This window comes from Nycticebus coucang, chromosome 18, assembly GCF_027406575.1.
Source record: "Nycticebus coucang isolate mNycCou1 chromosome 18, mNycCou1.pri, whole genome shotgun sequence".
NCBI classification, from domain to species: domain Eukaryota; kingdom Metazoa; phylum Chordata; class Mammalia; order Primates; family Lorisidae; genus Nycticebus; species Nycticebus coucang.
In genome coordinates, this window is record NC_069797.1 from 54,760,094 (window position 1) to 54,775,235 (window position 15,142).

At 50.9% G+C, this 15,142-nt stretch overlaps 1 protein-coding gene and 2 non-coding genes across 3 annotated transcripts in view; 2 read left to right on the top strand and 1 right to left on the bottom strand.

Moving 5' to 3' along the window:
* The first annotated feature begins 2,053 nt into the window (after positions 1-2,053).
* Positions 2,054-2,126, top strand: TRNAC-GCA (transfer RNA cysteine (anticodon GCA)). The gene has a single exon. It is a non-coding gene; the product is annotated as a tRNA-Cys (tRNA).
* Positions 2,127-5,523: 3,397 nt separating this feature from the next.
* TRNAC-GCA (transfer RNA cysteine (anticodon GCA)) lies at positions 5,524-5,595 on the bottom strand. The gene has a single exon. It is a non-coding gene; the product is annotated as a tRNA-Cys (tRNA).
* Positions 5,596-5,718: 123 nt separating this feature from the next.
* Positions 5,719-15,142, top strand: part of LASP1 (LIM and SH3 protein 1) — a 51,614-nt gene continuing 42,190 nt past the window's right edge. Inside the window, exons 1-3 of the mRNA XM_053569413.1 lie at positions 5,719-5,854; positions 6,344-6,495; positions 13,246-13,340. Coding sequence (XP_053425388.1) covers positions 5,815-5,854; positions 6,344-6,495; positions 13,246-13,340 — 287 coding nt within the window. The 5' untranslated portion in view covers positions 5,719-5,814. The remainder of the gene's footprint in view (positions 5,855-6,343; positions 6,496-13,245; positions 13,341-15,142) is intronic.

Genomic DNA, 15,142 nt, shown 5'->3' on the forward strand with positions numbered 1-15,142 from the left:
ATAAATAATAAGTAAATAAGTAAATAATAATAAATAAACCTGTACAAACGGTCTATAAATGTGAACATTAAAAAAAAAGCAAACATTGGGCGGCGCCTGTGGCTCAGTGAGTAGGGCGCCGGCCCCATATGCCGAGGGTGGCAGGTTCAAACCCAGCCCTGGCCAAACTGCAACAAAAAAATAAATAGCTGGGCGTTGTGGCAGGTGCCTGTAGTCCCAGCTGCTCGGGAGGCTGAGGCAAGAGAATCGCGTAAGCAGAAGAGTTAGAGGTTGCTGTGAGTCGTGTGACACCATGGCACTCTACCCGAGGGCGGTACAGTGAGACTCTGTCTCTACAAAAAAAAAAAAAGCAAACATTGGGTGGTGCCTGTGGCTCAAAGGAGTAGGGCGCTAGCCCCATATGCTGGAGGTGGTGGGTTCAAACCCAGCCCCTGTCAAAAACTGCAAAAAAAAAAAAAAGCGAACATTTATGTACACAGCTATGATTTAATAAAAAAAATATAAAAAAAAAAAAGAAAGAAAGAAACCTGTAGTACCCCCTTAACATGTCATTTTTGGTTTTATGATTTCTCTTATCACTAAATGTCATTTCCTTGTTTATTCGTTTGTGCATTTGTTTTTAGTCTGTTCTCAGTAGGTCTTAAACTCAGTAAAAATGAGAAACCTCTGTGTCTTTCTGTTGTTCAGCACCTAGAGAGGGACACACAGTGCCTGCTACATACAAACAGAGGTTGACCACTTGAGTGTATAGCCAGGAAGGCCTTCCCGTGGAGGTGATTTTTTAGCTTTTTTTTTTTTTGTAGAGCTGAGACTACAGGCGCCTGCCACAACGCCCGGCTATTTTTTGGTTGCAGTTGAGCCGGGGCCGAATTTGAACCCGCCACCCTCGGTATATGGGGCCACGGCCTTACCGACTAAGCCACGGGCGCCGCCCAGCTTTTTTTTTTTTTTTAAAAGGAAACTTTGTGACGCCAAGGCACTCTACCCAGGGCAATAAGGTGAGACTCTGTCTCTACAAAAAAAAAAAAAAAAAAAAAAACCTTGTGAGGGGGGCGGTGCCTGTGGCTCAGTGAGTGGGGCGCCGGCCCCATATGCTGAGGGTGGCGGGTTCAAACCCAGCCCCGGCCAAACTGCAACAACAACAAAAAAAGAAACTTTAATCCCAAGCACATGTATATATTTTCTTGGTAACTCAACAGTATCTATCAAAGCACAAGTGTATGTAATATATTGTTTTTGTAAGTTGTGAAATGCAATTTATTAAGGAAGATAGGTTTACAGAGCAAGAGGAAGATAAGGTTTACAGAACAAGCTACACTGGCCACAGACCAAAAATCGGCCCCTTAAAGGCTATTTGGACCTAGCAACTTAAAACTTGGGAACTTATTCAGATACATAATTACATAATACAGAAATGATAATATATAATTACATAAGACAGAAGTGATACATTGTTGCGGGTTTTTTTTTTTTTTTTTTTGTAGAGACAGTCTCACTTTATGGCCCTCGGTAGAGTGCTGTGGCCTCACACAGCTCACAGCAACCTCCAACTCCTGGGCTTAAGTGATTCTCTTGCCTCAGCCTCCCGAGTAGCTGGGATTACAGGCGCCTGCCACAATGCCCGGCTATTTTTTGGTTGCAGTTTGGCCGGGGCAGGGTTTGAACCTGCCACCCTCGGTATATGGGGCTGGCGCCTTACCGACTGAGCCACAGGCGCCGCCCTTTTTTTTGTTTGTTTGTTTTTTTAATTTTTTTTTAGCAACTAGGGAAAAACTTTTCCCTATCTAGTTTTACAAGAATTTTATTTTCTGACTCATTATGGAAGAAAGATGAGGGGATTGTGGATAAAGAATCGGGTCTTAGAAAGGGCAGTTTAGTACCTAAGTTAACATGCTTTCAAACTGCCAGCAGGTGTTGATCTCAGATCGGTCTTTTAATTTGTCACTCCTGTTAGTGTTATCTAACAAAAAGACACTAATTTTGAACAAAAGATAGCCAACATAAATATTTTGGAATCAATGTAAAAGACATTTATCAAACCATGGCCAGCAGAGGGGGTATAGCTCAGTGGTAGAGCATTTGACTGCAGATCAAGAGGTTCCCCGGTTCAAATCCGGATGCCCCCTTGCTATTCTTTAGTTTTACACAGCAACCTAAGAAAACCCAAGTTCTGAACCCAAAACTCAAAACTCAGAACTCAGAACTTGGGTAGAGAGCAGAAGCCAGCCTGCTATCAAATGGGTCTGAGCAGCAAACTCCAAGTGCTGAAAGGCTCACCTGTACTTTCCATTGGTAAGATGGAGGCTCCCAGACTGCTCCACACCCAATCATGTAAAGTAAATTATAATTTCCTTGAGGGTAAAAACAGGCCTGTCAAGGGTGGGGGCTGTAGTTCAGTACCCAGCCTGGGAAGGCTAGGAGAACAAATCCAAATTCAAAAGGTTTACATAGGAAGTTTAACAAGACCTGGCATAGACATAAGGTAAAAACTTTCTTTTTTCAATTTTTTTTAAGAGACAGAGTCTCACTTTATGGCCCTCAGTAGAGTGCCGTGGCCTCACACAGCTCACAGCAACCTCCAACTCCTGGGCTTAAGCGATTCTCTTGCCTCAGCCTCCCGAGTAGCTGGGACTACAGGCACCCGCCACAACTCCCGGCTATTTTTTGGTTGCAGTTTGGCCGGGGCCGGGTTTGAACCCGTCACCCTTGGTATATGGGGCCAACGCCTTACTGACTGAGCCATAGGCGCCGCCCTAAAAACTTTCTTTACATTGGCTCAAAGGCAGGGCTTTGTTCAGATAAGTCACAGATAGTATGAGGCCTGGTATCCAGGAAAGGGGAAAAAAACTGGTTATTTCTCCCTCCCCTGTCCAGCCTGTGGTAATGGGCGCTGGGAGAAAAAAATGCTCCCGAATATTCCCTCAGGGCCGGTGGGATGACACAACCAGATTCCGGGTTTAAAATATCACAGCTGCCCCTTGACCCAGGCAGCATGGCTCTTCCTTTCTCCTTTATTTTTCCTTTTTTTGGGCAAAATGTAGTCAAAGCAGAAGCCCTTGCTTCTCCTTTCATACTTTTTTTTTTTTTTTTTTTTTGTATAGACAGAGTCTCACTGTACCGCCCTCGGATAGAGTGCCGTGGCGTCACACAGCTCACAGCAACCTCTAACTCTTGGGCTTACGTGATTCTCTTGCCTCAGCCTCCCGATCTCCTTTCATACTTAATGTTTTCCTTTGGCCCAACAGTGGAACCGTCAGTCCTGCAACCAGCTGATATCTGTCTTCATCTTTACATTATGAAATTCACTGTTATTACTTTAGTGATTCTCAAAGTGTGGTCCTCAGACCAGCAGCACCAGCAGCACCTTGGGATTCATTAGATTCGCAAATTCTCAGTGTCCCACTCCAGGCACAAGGAACTGGGCATGTTTTAACAAACCCTCAGGATAATTCTAATACATGTTCAAGTTTGAGAACCACTTCGTTCGTTTATTAGAGTTAGTATAGGGTTGTAACTTTATTTTTGCACATGAAAATGAAATGACGGGTGCGCTTGGGCCATTTTCATGTTTTTATTTATTTATTTATTTATTTTTAGAGACGGAGTTTCACTTTGTCACCCTCGGTAGAGTGCCCTGGCATCACAGCTCACAGCAACCTCCAGCTCTTGGGCTTAGGTGATTCTCTTGCCTCAGCCTCCCTAGTAGCTGGGACTACAGGCACCCGCCACAACGCCTGGCTATTTTTGTTGTTGTTGTTGCAGTTTGGCCAGGGCTGGGTTTGAACTCGGTATATGGGGCCGGCGCCCTACTGAGCCACAGGCGCCGCCCCATTTTCATGTTTTTAAAGTGCACGCAACGGTCAACATATTGTTGAACACAATACATGCTCAATGACAACTTGGGGGAGTCATGCTGTTTCCCCTACCCTAACTGGAAACAGAATGCCAACTTGGGGAAGTCACCCTGTCCCCCTGAACCCTGGTGCTTCCAACTATCTGACACATCTGGGGCTAGTGGCTGTGGTCGCAGAAATCCTGACACCTCTGGAGCTAGTGATGGGGACGCGATCGCAGCTTTGCACCAGATTGTGCTAGTATTCACTCTTCTTCCTCCCACTGGGCATAAAGTAAAACCGAAAACTTTGTGCTAAGGTTGAAAAATGAAGGAAGGCTCTTCCCCTAAGCCGCCTGACATGATCTCTGAAAAGGGTTCACTATTCATTTGACCCAGAAAATGCCACAAAGTCAGGCAAGTCAAGAGGTTCAAATCTTCTGTGTTCACTTTAAAAACACATATGAAACTGTATAGGCCATCAAGGGTATGCATATAGGAAAAGTCACCAAGTATCTGAAAGATGTCACTTTAAAGAAACGGTGTGTACCATTCCAATATTACAGTGGTGAAGTTGGTGGGTGTGCCCAGGACAAGTGGTGGGTTGGGCACAGAGTCTGTGGTGCAAAAATAGTGCTGAGGCTTGGCACTTGTAGCTCAGCGGCTAGGGTGCCAGCACATACACCGGAGCTGGAGGGTTCAAATCCAGCCCGGGCCTGCCAAACAACAATAACAACTATAACCAAAAAACAGGAGGGCGTTGTGGCGGGTGCCTGTAGTCCCAGTTACTTGGGAGGCTGAGGCAAGAGAATCATTTAACCCCAAGAGTTTGAGGTTGCTATGAGCTGTAATGCCACAGCACTCTACCAAGGGCGACAGAGTGAGACTGTCTCCAAAAAAAACAATAATAATAAGGAAAAAAAAAAGAGTGCTGGCTCGGGGCCTGACATCTGAGCTGGCAGGTTCGAATCCAGCCTGGGGCGCCAAACAACAATGACGGCTGCAACCAAAAAATAGCTGGGCGTTGTGGCAGGGACCTGTAGTCCCAGCTACTTGGGAGGCGGAGGCAGGAGACTAGCTTGTGCCCAGGAGTTGGAGGTTGCTGTGAGCTGTGACGCCACAGCACTCTACCCAGGGTGACAGCTTGAGGCTCTGTCTCAAAAAAAAAAAAAAAAGAAAAAGAAAAAAAGAGTGCTGAATTTTTACTGCACATGCTTAAAAATGCAGAGTAATGCTGAAGTTAAGGGTTTCAGATGTAGATTCTCTGGTCATTGAGCATATCCAGGTGAACAAAGCAGTCAAGATGCCTCACCAAACTTGTCTGATCCATTAGCTCCCCCTGCCAAATGGAGATGATCCTTACTGAAAAGGACCAAACCAGAAGAGGTTCCCACATCAGAAGAGGAGGTTGCACGTAAGAAAAAGATATCCCAGAAGAAACTGAAGAAACAAAAACTTATGGCATGGGGAATAGATGTAACATAAAATGCATGGAAAAACAGTAAAAAAAAAAAAAAGTAAAGAAAAATGATGAAAGGACTTTTTTCATTTTTATTTTCTTTCAGCCTATAATCCACTGTTTAAAAATGAGTTAAGAGTATCCTCAATTAATCCCCAACAATAAAAAAAAAAAAAAGAGTCAAGAAGGAAAAATCAATTGTACTATTTTCAATAGTGAAGAAAAACTTCCAAGGGGGCACCCGGATTTGAACCAGGGACCTCTTGATCTGCAGTCAAATGCTCTGCCACTGAGCTATACCCCCGCGCCGCTGCTGCGCTTGGGGGTGGCTCTTTTGGGTGCAAAGACATTGTTGCGGCCGCTACACTAGAGGTAGGGAGGAAGAATAAAAAGAAAGGAGTGAAGGATGAAAGGGTGCCAGGCTGAAAACAAGAGGCCCGGATCCCGGAAACGCGGCGAAAACCTCGCGGCAGAGGCGCAGAGAGGGAAGAACTAGCCCGGGCCCGGCGGCGCTGAGTCCAGTATGGAAGGGTTCCACCCTTCATATGTGGGAAAAGGTGTTGGTGGGAAGGGGCTGAGGGGCGGGGCAGGGGTTTCCCGTTCGGTCCTCAGGTTCTCGCCAGGTACCGACGGGTGGAAAGGAAAGCCCCAAGTCCAGTGAATCTGTTCGGGCGTTCAGGAGGATTCCAACCCCACCCTACGTGGGTGAGGGGTTAGCCCGCTCGGCGCAGCCCGGGAGCCCCAGATGGGCAACGAGCCCGGCTCGGCGCCGCCTCCCACACGGGAATCGCCCCGGGCAAAAGGCGTAGTCGGCCTGGGAATACAGCAGCGCGAGCACCCCAGGCCCCGGAGTCCTACCCAGAACCCGCCCTCGTGCAGCCCCACGTCGCCCGGGTAGCGCGCCTCACTGCGCGCGCCCCTGCCCGCGCCCGCGGCGCGTGCCCGCCCGGTGCAGCCCCTCCTCCCCGCTGTGTTTATTAGCGGAAGGAGGGCGGAGGCGGAGGCCAGTTCCCTAGCTCCAGCCGCCGTCGCCGCTGCCTGAGCTGTTGCAGCCGCAGTCGCCTCTCGCCAGCTCGCCCGGGGAAAGAGAACGCGCGCGAGCTCGGGCGTCCCCGCCCCAGCCTTTCCCGGAGCCATGAACCCCAACTGCGCCCGGTGCGGCAAGATCGTGTACCCCACGGAGAAGGTGAACTGTCTGGATAAGGTGAGCGCGGGACCAGGAAACGTGTATTTTGCAATCCCTGATCAGTGTTCCTAATTGATGGAGAGGGAAGGGTCAGGTCTTTGCCGCCTTATCACAGCGATCCCAGGAGAATGGAGGGAGGGAGGACGGCGGTGTCGTGAGGTATGGGGACATATCATCTGGAAACCAGGAGATCTCGGGTGAGGAGTGGACTCCACGCGTGGCAGGCAGCCGCTGTTGGAGAAGGATGGGCTCTATGTCCAGGGTTCAGGAGTCCGGGAGAGGAGCGGGGAAGCCAGGCTCCGGGGTGTGAGTGGCGAAGGTTAGGGGTGCAGTCCCGCCCCCTAGGGCCGGGAGAGCTAGAAGAGACGGCCGCTCCCTCTCCCCTCTGCGCGGAGCGCCAAGTAGGCGGAAGCACGGGGCGCTGGGGGAGGGGGCGGTTGGGGGCGGGGCAGAGGCTGGAGTGGGCCCCGGGAAATTGTCCTCTTTGGCCTCTGATGGCCTGGCTTCTTGGCCTGGAGGCTGGGGGGCGGAGGCTATGTGCCGCTGAATGTTGCATTTGGTGAAGGGGGCTTCTTGTAAGGACCGAGCTCCACCTTAAGGCCCCCTCTTTTGAACGTCCTGCAGCCCCCTTGGTGGTTCGGTGGTTAAAGGACCAGCAGATCTCCTCCGTAGCTTCCCAACCCCCACCTCAAATTAAAAGCCAACTCCCGGTGCTGGGCCGCTTAGCCTGAACCGGGCGGGGTCCGGTGCTGGAACGGGGTGGGTGGGGGGTGCTTCGCAGAAATCTCCTGAAATTGTGCTCAGAGCCAGGAGACGGGCTTGTAGAACAAAGACCTAACTTTTCAAAGCAGGTTTGTCCAATGGAGGGTGGGTTGACTGAGTTCTGGAGAAGCCGAGGAAAAGGAGAGATTGGGGGGAGGCAGGGTGGCCTTGTGGAAATTCACTGATCCCTGGGGGCCCTTGTGCTCCCCCAGCCCAGGCTGGACCCGTTCATCTGGTTGCCATTATACGTTTGGGGAGTGGTGGTGAAGAGTAGAACTGGATGCCCCCCCCCACCCCCCCGGCACAGTTTAGGCAGGATCCTGCGCTCTTGTAAGCGCCCTAAGATCCTAAGGCAAAACCTTGCGTCTGCAACTTCTCCCCATCTGGAGGGGAGAGGCCTTTGCGATTTTGCCCCCTTCTTTATTGTGCCTTTCACCCACCGCCCACAGTTGGCTCCATCTCCAGATGTTCTCTCCTTTCTGTCTGAGCTGGCAGGGGTAGGGGGGCACTGAATGAAAGAGTGGTGCAAGGCTGGGGGCATGGGATGGAAAAAGGGGTACCCAGCCCCCAGGGCCAAGTTCATTGCTGACCTGGAGACAGGTTTTGTTGGGGAAAGATTATTGGATACTTTGTCTCTCCCTTCCTTGGGGTTGGAGCTTCCTCAGTGACCTTTGGCCTCTGAGTCAGGGTGAGGAAGTAGGGTTTGAGGTTCTGAAACATATTTGAACTTGCTCTTGGGGGAAGAGAGCATAAAGGGCTGCTGCTGTTTCACTGTCTCTCCCAGGTTTGACAGCAAAGGAGAGGAGGGGACATATTGTGGGCACAAGGGAAAGTGCTGATCTTCCCAGGGACCATGCCTGCCTCTGAGAGTGGGAGTTGAAGTTGGAGCCACTAGAGATGAAGAAATCTTCCCCCTGAGAACTTACCTGTTCTTGCACACTGGTGTTTTTGCACTTTCCTGGTAGCAGAGATTTTGGCCTCAGCATCATGAGTTCCTTGTGTTTTTCTTCTCCACAGTCATGCATTGGAAAGAGACAGTGGACACTTCACCTGTAGAAGCAATATATGATGAAAGGCTTGCTAGCTGGGAATTGGGAGACTTGGTCCTAGTTCTGGGTCTATAGTCACCAGCTCTGTGCCTCAGTATTCCCCAACAGTCAGTTGGTAATGATGATGTCATTTCCTTGGAGTTGAGGCTGGGCACTAACGTGCCTGCCAAAGTGCCAAGGGTGGCGTGGTATAGGCTGTGCTCTCTTGCCTTTCTGGGAACCTCTGTCCACCCCACACCCATTCCCTTTGTAAAGACCTTCAGTGCTGTGGGGGAGTGGCCCGGGGGCCTGGAGGGTGCTGGGCTGAGACCCAGAACATTCAGTTCCATAAGTGCGGTTGCTAACCAACCTCCCAAGCCTTCCCATTTACAGTAGGAGAGAGTCAAATTAGGCTCATCCCTTTCACTGCAATCCCCTTGGCCTACAATGTTGCCCAAAGCACAAGCTGTGTGTCCTTGGTGTTAGCCTTTTCTCCTCCCCTAAACCTTATCTCCCAAAGGCATAGGTGGGTAAAGCCTTGTCACCTCTCAAGGCCACCCTGCCCCCAACCTGCAGTACCCAGTGTGCTCTGCATGCTGGATAAATATGTATTGCTGATGACAGTATTTGAGGAAGGAGGTCGGGATTTGCTTCCCTAGAGGACTTCTGGGATGAGAGCTAGGGGAGAAACAGGGTGACCTCATTCGCTCACTCATTCAACAAATATTTATTGAGCACCTACTTTGTGCATGTACTTTGTATCTGGGAACCTGTATTGTTAAGAATCTCATTGCATCCCCCTCCCCTGGCTGCTTCCCCTGGCTTCCAAAAGCAAGTGGGAGGGTAGAGGATCGGTCTGCTGCCCATTGCCCTGGAATCTGTCACCTAGGGCACGTTCTGCCTCTGTTTATCTTTGAGTGAGTGCTTTCTCCTCACTCAAAGGAGGCAACGTCCTGGTAGTTGTGCCTGGTTTTCCTAGGTGAAGCTTAGACTACCCCACAATCCTCTCGTGACCATCCATTCATAATTGCTACTACTTATTGCAGTGTGCCAGGCTCAGTCTTCACAGCTGCTTCACAAAGTGGGTGTGATTGCACCTGTGAATTAGGAACCCCGCAAACAGAGTCTTGAATAGATGAAGAGGCTCATCTCCCTCTCTTAACCAGAGCTGGAATTCACATCTACAGTTCTTTCTGCCAGTGTGTTCGCAAAAAGTGCTTTTATATTTTTACTTTCTCATTAGTGCCAAAAACGGGTCCCTACCCCTTTCTAATCTGTCTGGAGGAATGCTCTGGGCCCATGGTCTTTTGGGAGAAGCTGGGATGTAGAGTAATAATGTCCCCCTGGGAATTTGTGGAGGTACAATAAAGATCTATGCCTTTAAGCCAGTGGCCCAGGTGGCCAACTGAGCTAGGCTGGTGACCTAGCCAGGGTGGGGCTACTGTTGTCCCTGGAGGAGGCAACAGGAAGGGAAGGTCTCATACTCCAACCTTGAGTCAGGCCACCCCAGGCAGCCTGGGAGCAGGGGGCAGGGTGCCAGGCTGCAGGTACAGTGACCTGAACCTTGCCACATTCCCCCCACCCAGAGCCATGGAGGGAGAGGCCCAAGCCTAGCCCCTCTCCTTGCAGGGCTTCTCTTCCCACTGGCCTCTGTTTGCCTTCATGTAGAATGTGCTGCAGGCAGGCAGGAGAGAGTCAGGGGCGACCTTCCCTGGAGCCTTGGATGTGGGCTGAGAGGCTTCCAATGGGCATTGGGGGTTTGGTCTGGGGTATGTCTGGCTTCTGTGAATGGGGAAACCTTGGACCTTCTGGGCAGTGGGAAGATTAAGGTTGTGTGTGTTTCCAGATGCTTTTTGTTCCCTTGAATCCTGAGTCTCAGGAATCTCTGAAATCTTACCTGGAGCCTCTCAAAGAGGTGAGCTCTTGCTCAGGGGCAGGGCTCATAGGGCAGGGCATAGAGGCAGAGGGTCACGGTGGGATTATATTGACTTATCTCCCTGACAGTATCCTTCAGGAGACCCCCATTGCTGAAGGACAGGGATTTGTTCATCCTGGGGACCTGGTGCCCAGCCCAGGCTTGGCTCACAGGGGTGGTAGAGGGACTGGCCGTTTCTGTCCCTTTCCAGCTGCAACTTTCCTACCCCAAAAAGAACACAGCGGCAGGAGCTACTGAATTTTCTTGAACCTTGGAGGAGCCCTCTTCTTGAGAGGGGACAGTGGTATGAAGCAGCTGGAGGTGCCAGGCATTAGGCAGGAGCCTGTCCTCTGACCCCTCCCAGCATCTGCACTTTAAAAATAGTTATCCTGAAGGCACTCAGTTCACCCCTGTTTTCATTCTGCTTTGGAGCCCCCTGTAGGGGAACAGGTGACCACTGTACCCTGCCAGCCTCTAACTGTTAGAGTCTAATATGTCTACTGAGAGCAAGGAGTCTCTGAAGCGAGGGGAGAAAGAGCTACTGATGGAGATGGGCACCATCCCCTCCAAGTGGCAGCCAAGATCAGGTGTTGGCCCTGTACCCACCACCTGGTCAGTACACTCTGTCCCCCTTCTCTAGGGGGCCTGGCCCTTCGGTGGGGGCCTGCCATCTGCTAGAATAGGGATGTATTATCTCTCTCACTTTGTCACCCTCGCATCAAGGAGGAGGCAGCCTTGGAGGTCCCGGGTCCCAGGACAGTGTGTATTCCTGTGAATGTGTGTGTGAAAGTGGGTCATGGTCTGGATTCCAGAGAATGTTTTTCCTGGCAGGCCCCCGCGGGGGTGGGGGGAGACGGAGGCCCAGGCAGGGGCATGTGCAGCTGAGCAGGCAGAGGCCAGCAGACTGGGTGGTGACAAGGCTCGGGCTCTCTGCCAACACCTCCCAGCCACCGGAGAAGGGAGTAGGACTGTCACTTTGGGAGCCTGTGGGGGCAGGGACCACCCTGTTTTAGCTTTCCCGTGGGTTATATGTGTTGGGGTTATGCACTGGAGGAGTCGGGAAGTTGCTGCATGGTGGCGGGTGACAGCACTGGCATAGGCCTAGGTTGAGGAGGGGGCTAAGCTTAGACCAACCACTCCTTTGCTTCTAGACCTCCAGCTGGCTTTCTTCCCAACAGTGGTTCCTGTATCATGTTGATTAATATTCCACTGTTAGATTTTTCCTTTGGGTCTCCTTGATTGGGAAAATACCCTATTAGAATGTGATTTCCTCCTGAAAGTAGCTTGGGAGTTTCTAGTAGGCCATGGTGGGAGAGGTAGAATCCCAGATTGTCAGCTTTCTTTCTACTGTCCCCTCCTGCTAGCGTTTCAGAAGCACCTTTTGGTTTGGGAACCACATTTTGAAAGCACTGCCTTGGGGGGAATTCCTTGACAGATGGCTAAGAGCCAGCCCTGTAGCTAGGCTCTTGCTACATTTCCCCAGCCCTTCTTTGGACTTCTTTGGGGCTCAAGAATGTCTCTCTTGACTGCTAAGAAATGGGGCAGGGACAGGCCAGCTGGTCACTCAGGCGGCTTGGATTCTGGAGTCTTGGCAGCAGACCCCTAGTTGGTGGTGATTGCAGAGTGGAGGTGTCGGGGAGCACATCCTGGGTTGCCAGGGGGTCATTGATGTCACCTCTGCATGAGTTTGAGCATTCACACTTCTCAGGGATTGAGTCACCTCTGCATCCTTTCTCCTTCCCTTGTCACTTTCTATTGTGCCCCCTCTGTTGACCACCTTGCTACCCTGGATTGGTCCTGGTGGCTCAGTTCCAGGTCCCTGGGCTTTGCTAGAATTGTACCTGTCCCTCATTCTCACATGCCTCAATGAGTTGGAGCTGTGGTTGAGCACAGTGAGGCCCCACCTTATCTCCAGCACTCAACAACCTTTTTTGTCAACTGTTGAGCCCCTTGGGGGAGGTTCATGCCTGCCGGGCCTGCACCGAGCCTGTGAGTACTCCTCAGAGGTGCTGAGTGGGCCATGGGCATTGCAGGCGATTTCTCCTGAATCCTCAACAGTCCTAGAAGGGTAGGTGTTACTACATCCATTCTCAATAGTCCTAGAAGGGTAGGTGTTACTACATCCATTCAACAGACAAGGAAGTGGGCTCTGCCCAAGTGCAGGGCTCTGCCCAAGGTCATACAGTTAGTGGGGTGGAACTTTGATGTCTATTATGGGAGGTCCCCCTCTAAGGCTATGAAGCAGAGCTTCTCAGTACCTGGGGGGAGACCAGCTGCCGGGCACTCTCCTACCCTCTGGCTGGGGTAGGAGAAGGATGAGGGAAGGGCAGAAAGGGTTGGGTGTGGTGGCAGAGCCTGGGGCACCCTCCCCACTTCTCTAGCCAGGGATTCCACAGGAAGTGGGCGGTATCGGCACGGAAGCATCACCCAAAGCTCATATGAGGCTGTTATGTGTTGGGGATACCTGGGTTCTGGAGCTATGTGCATGGGGGCTAGGCCTTCGACTTCTGTGGTCTTGGAGGCTAGAGGAGCTGCCCCTTCATGTTCAGCGCTTCTTCTTCTTTTTTTTTTTTTTTTTTTTTCAGTTTTGGTCGGGGCCGGGCTTGAACCTGCCACCCCCTGTATATGGGGCCGGTGCCCTACTCCTTGAGCCACAGGCGCCGCCCCATAGCAGCTTCTTTTTGGCAACCCAGCGCAGCTTTGCATGAGCAATGAGGCCTCTCCAGCTCTGGGCCAGAGGAGTCATCCGTGGGAGGTCGAGCTGACCTGGGGGCTGCTGCCCTGCTATATAACTGAGCTCTTCCTCACCTGTCCTTCCTGCCTGCCCCTCTCCTCCTCAGTCAGTTCAAACGTTTTATCTGTTGCCAGAGCCTGTGACCTGAGAAGCCCCCATGACCTGACATACCACCAGCTCTCCTGGGGTGATTCTGTGTTCTCCCCATAGTTGTGGGCCTAGCACAGTCCCTTGAAGGGAACACTTCTGAGTGCCCCTTCCTAGAGCCTGAGCGCCCTTCCTGCAGTCCTGGTGTCTGATTGATGTTCTCCTTCTGTCTCCACCCCCAGTTTTGGCATAAAGCATGCTTCCATTGCGAGACCTGCAAGATGACACTGAACATGAAGAACTACAAGGGTTATGAGAAGAAGCCCTACTGCAATGCGTGAGTCCTGCTCTGGGCAGGGGCTGGGTGGGCACCTGGGTTCCCACCTGACCGAGTTCTTCTTTCCTTTCTGCTAATTACATGGTGACACTACCCAAGGTGACATTGCCAAGCACTTCCACCCCCTGCTTGATAATCATAGTTTCTTTTTTTTTTTTTTTTTTGTAGAGACAGAGTCTCACTTTATTGACCTCGGGTAGAGTGCCGTGGCATCACACAGCTCACAGCAACCTCTAACTCCTGGGCTTAAGCGATTCTCTTGCCTCAGCCTCCCGAGTAGCTGGGACTACAGGCGCCCGCCACAACGCCTGGCTATTTTTTTTGTTGCAGTTTGGCCGGGGCTGGGTTTGAACCCGCCACCCCCGGTATATGGGGCTGGCGCCCTGCTCACTGAGCCACGGGCGCTGCCCCATAGTTTCTTTTTGTATCTGCTGGATAAAGCAAGGGCTGTTATTGTGCCCATTTGACAGATGAGGAAACTGAGGCATGGGGAAGGGAAGGGACTGTCTCAAGATCACATGGTTATTGAGAAGCTAGCTGTACCAGTCTCTGGGTGGCAAAGTGAGCTTGTTCTTTCCACCATACCCCGCTGCAAGAGAGGGATCCAGCGTGGACCCTGGAGAGTTTGTGACCTGCCTGTTTGTGCTCAGTGGTGTTTGGGGTTGGTGGCTTTGTTCTCCCCTTTACTTTCCCTCTTTCCTCTCCCTGAAACAGCAATTGACCGTTTCCTTTGCTCACTTGGGCTTCCTGGGTTGTGGGGGCCCCTTCCTCCAGTTGTGCTTTCAAGAAAACTCTCTGGAACTCTGGCTCCAGCATAGAGGGCGTAGCCTGGCCCAGGCAGACTTCCCTGCCTGGTAAAGGGTGCTGCAGAGATATTGTTTGCGGGTATAGTAGGTTGGCTCTATTCTTTTGCTCTGGGACCTGCAGCTTGGCTCACTGGAAGTGGGGTTAGGCAGGCGGTATAGAGATGGTGATACAGGATTCCACCACTCAGGGCTGGACAGGGAGCCCCCTATTCTCTAGGACCAGGTGAGCTCAGAAATCAGACCCCCTTTCCAGGCACAAAAGACTGCCTTTTTCAGGCTCTAATAAGGTCATGAACAAAGCAGCCTGAGATGGTTTTTTGGGAGGTTCCACCTTGAGTAGGGAGCACGCACCCTAATCCCTTCTCAGAGACAAAAACTGTAAAGGACCTGATAACCTTTCCCTAGCAGAGGAAGAACTACATTCATTTGTTAATGCACTCATTAACTTTGAAAAGATGATTTTCCGCCTACCAAGTCCTGGCCAAGTGTGATTCTCAAGACCTGATACACCCCTAAATAAAGAAAAGAGCCCACATAGAGACTTCCCAGTTAATTCTTTCCCCCTTCCAGAAGCTCTGGTGCCTTTTATTTCTGTATTCCTTTCTGTCTAATAAAAATCCTGTCTTGCCACTGATCTGTGGTCTGTGGGTTCATTCCTCGAACCTACTGAAGAGCGAAATTCCGGTATCAGTGGGGTACCCCATCCCATCCCATGCAGTTCCAGAGGGAGGCATTGACATCTTGAAGTTCTCCTTGTAGCAAGTGGGAACTTAGAACTCAATGTTAGGGACCTCACGGCTGCTGTGAGTGGGGGGCTTCAGAAGGTTAAGGCACTTGCAAGTGGCAACATTGGTATTCAGATAAATTTAGGATCTGACTTGTCCAATTTCTGTGTTTTAATTCTCATTCAGGAGGCTCTTTGCAGCCAGAGTTCATCCAGGAAGGGACTTTTGGGACTTGTTTTTAAAAAGTTAGGGTTTTAAAAAAGTTAGGGTT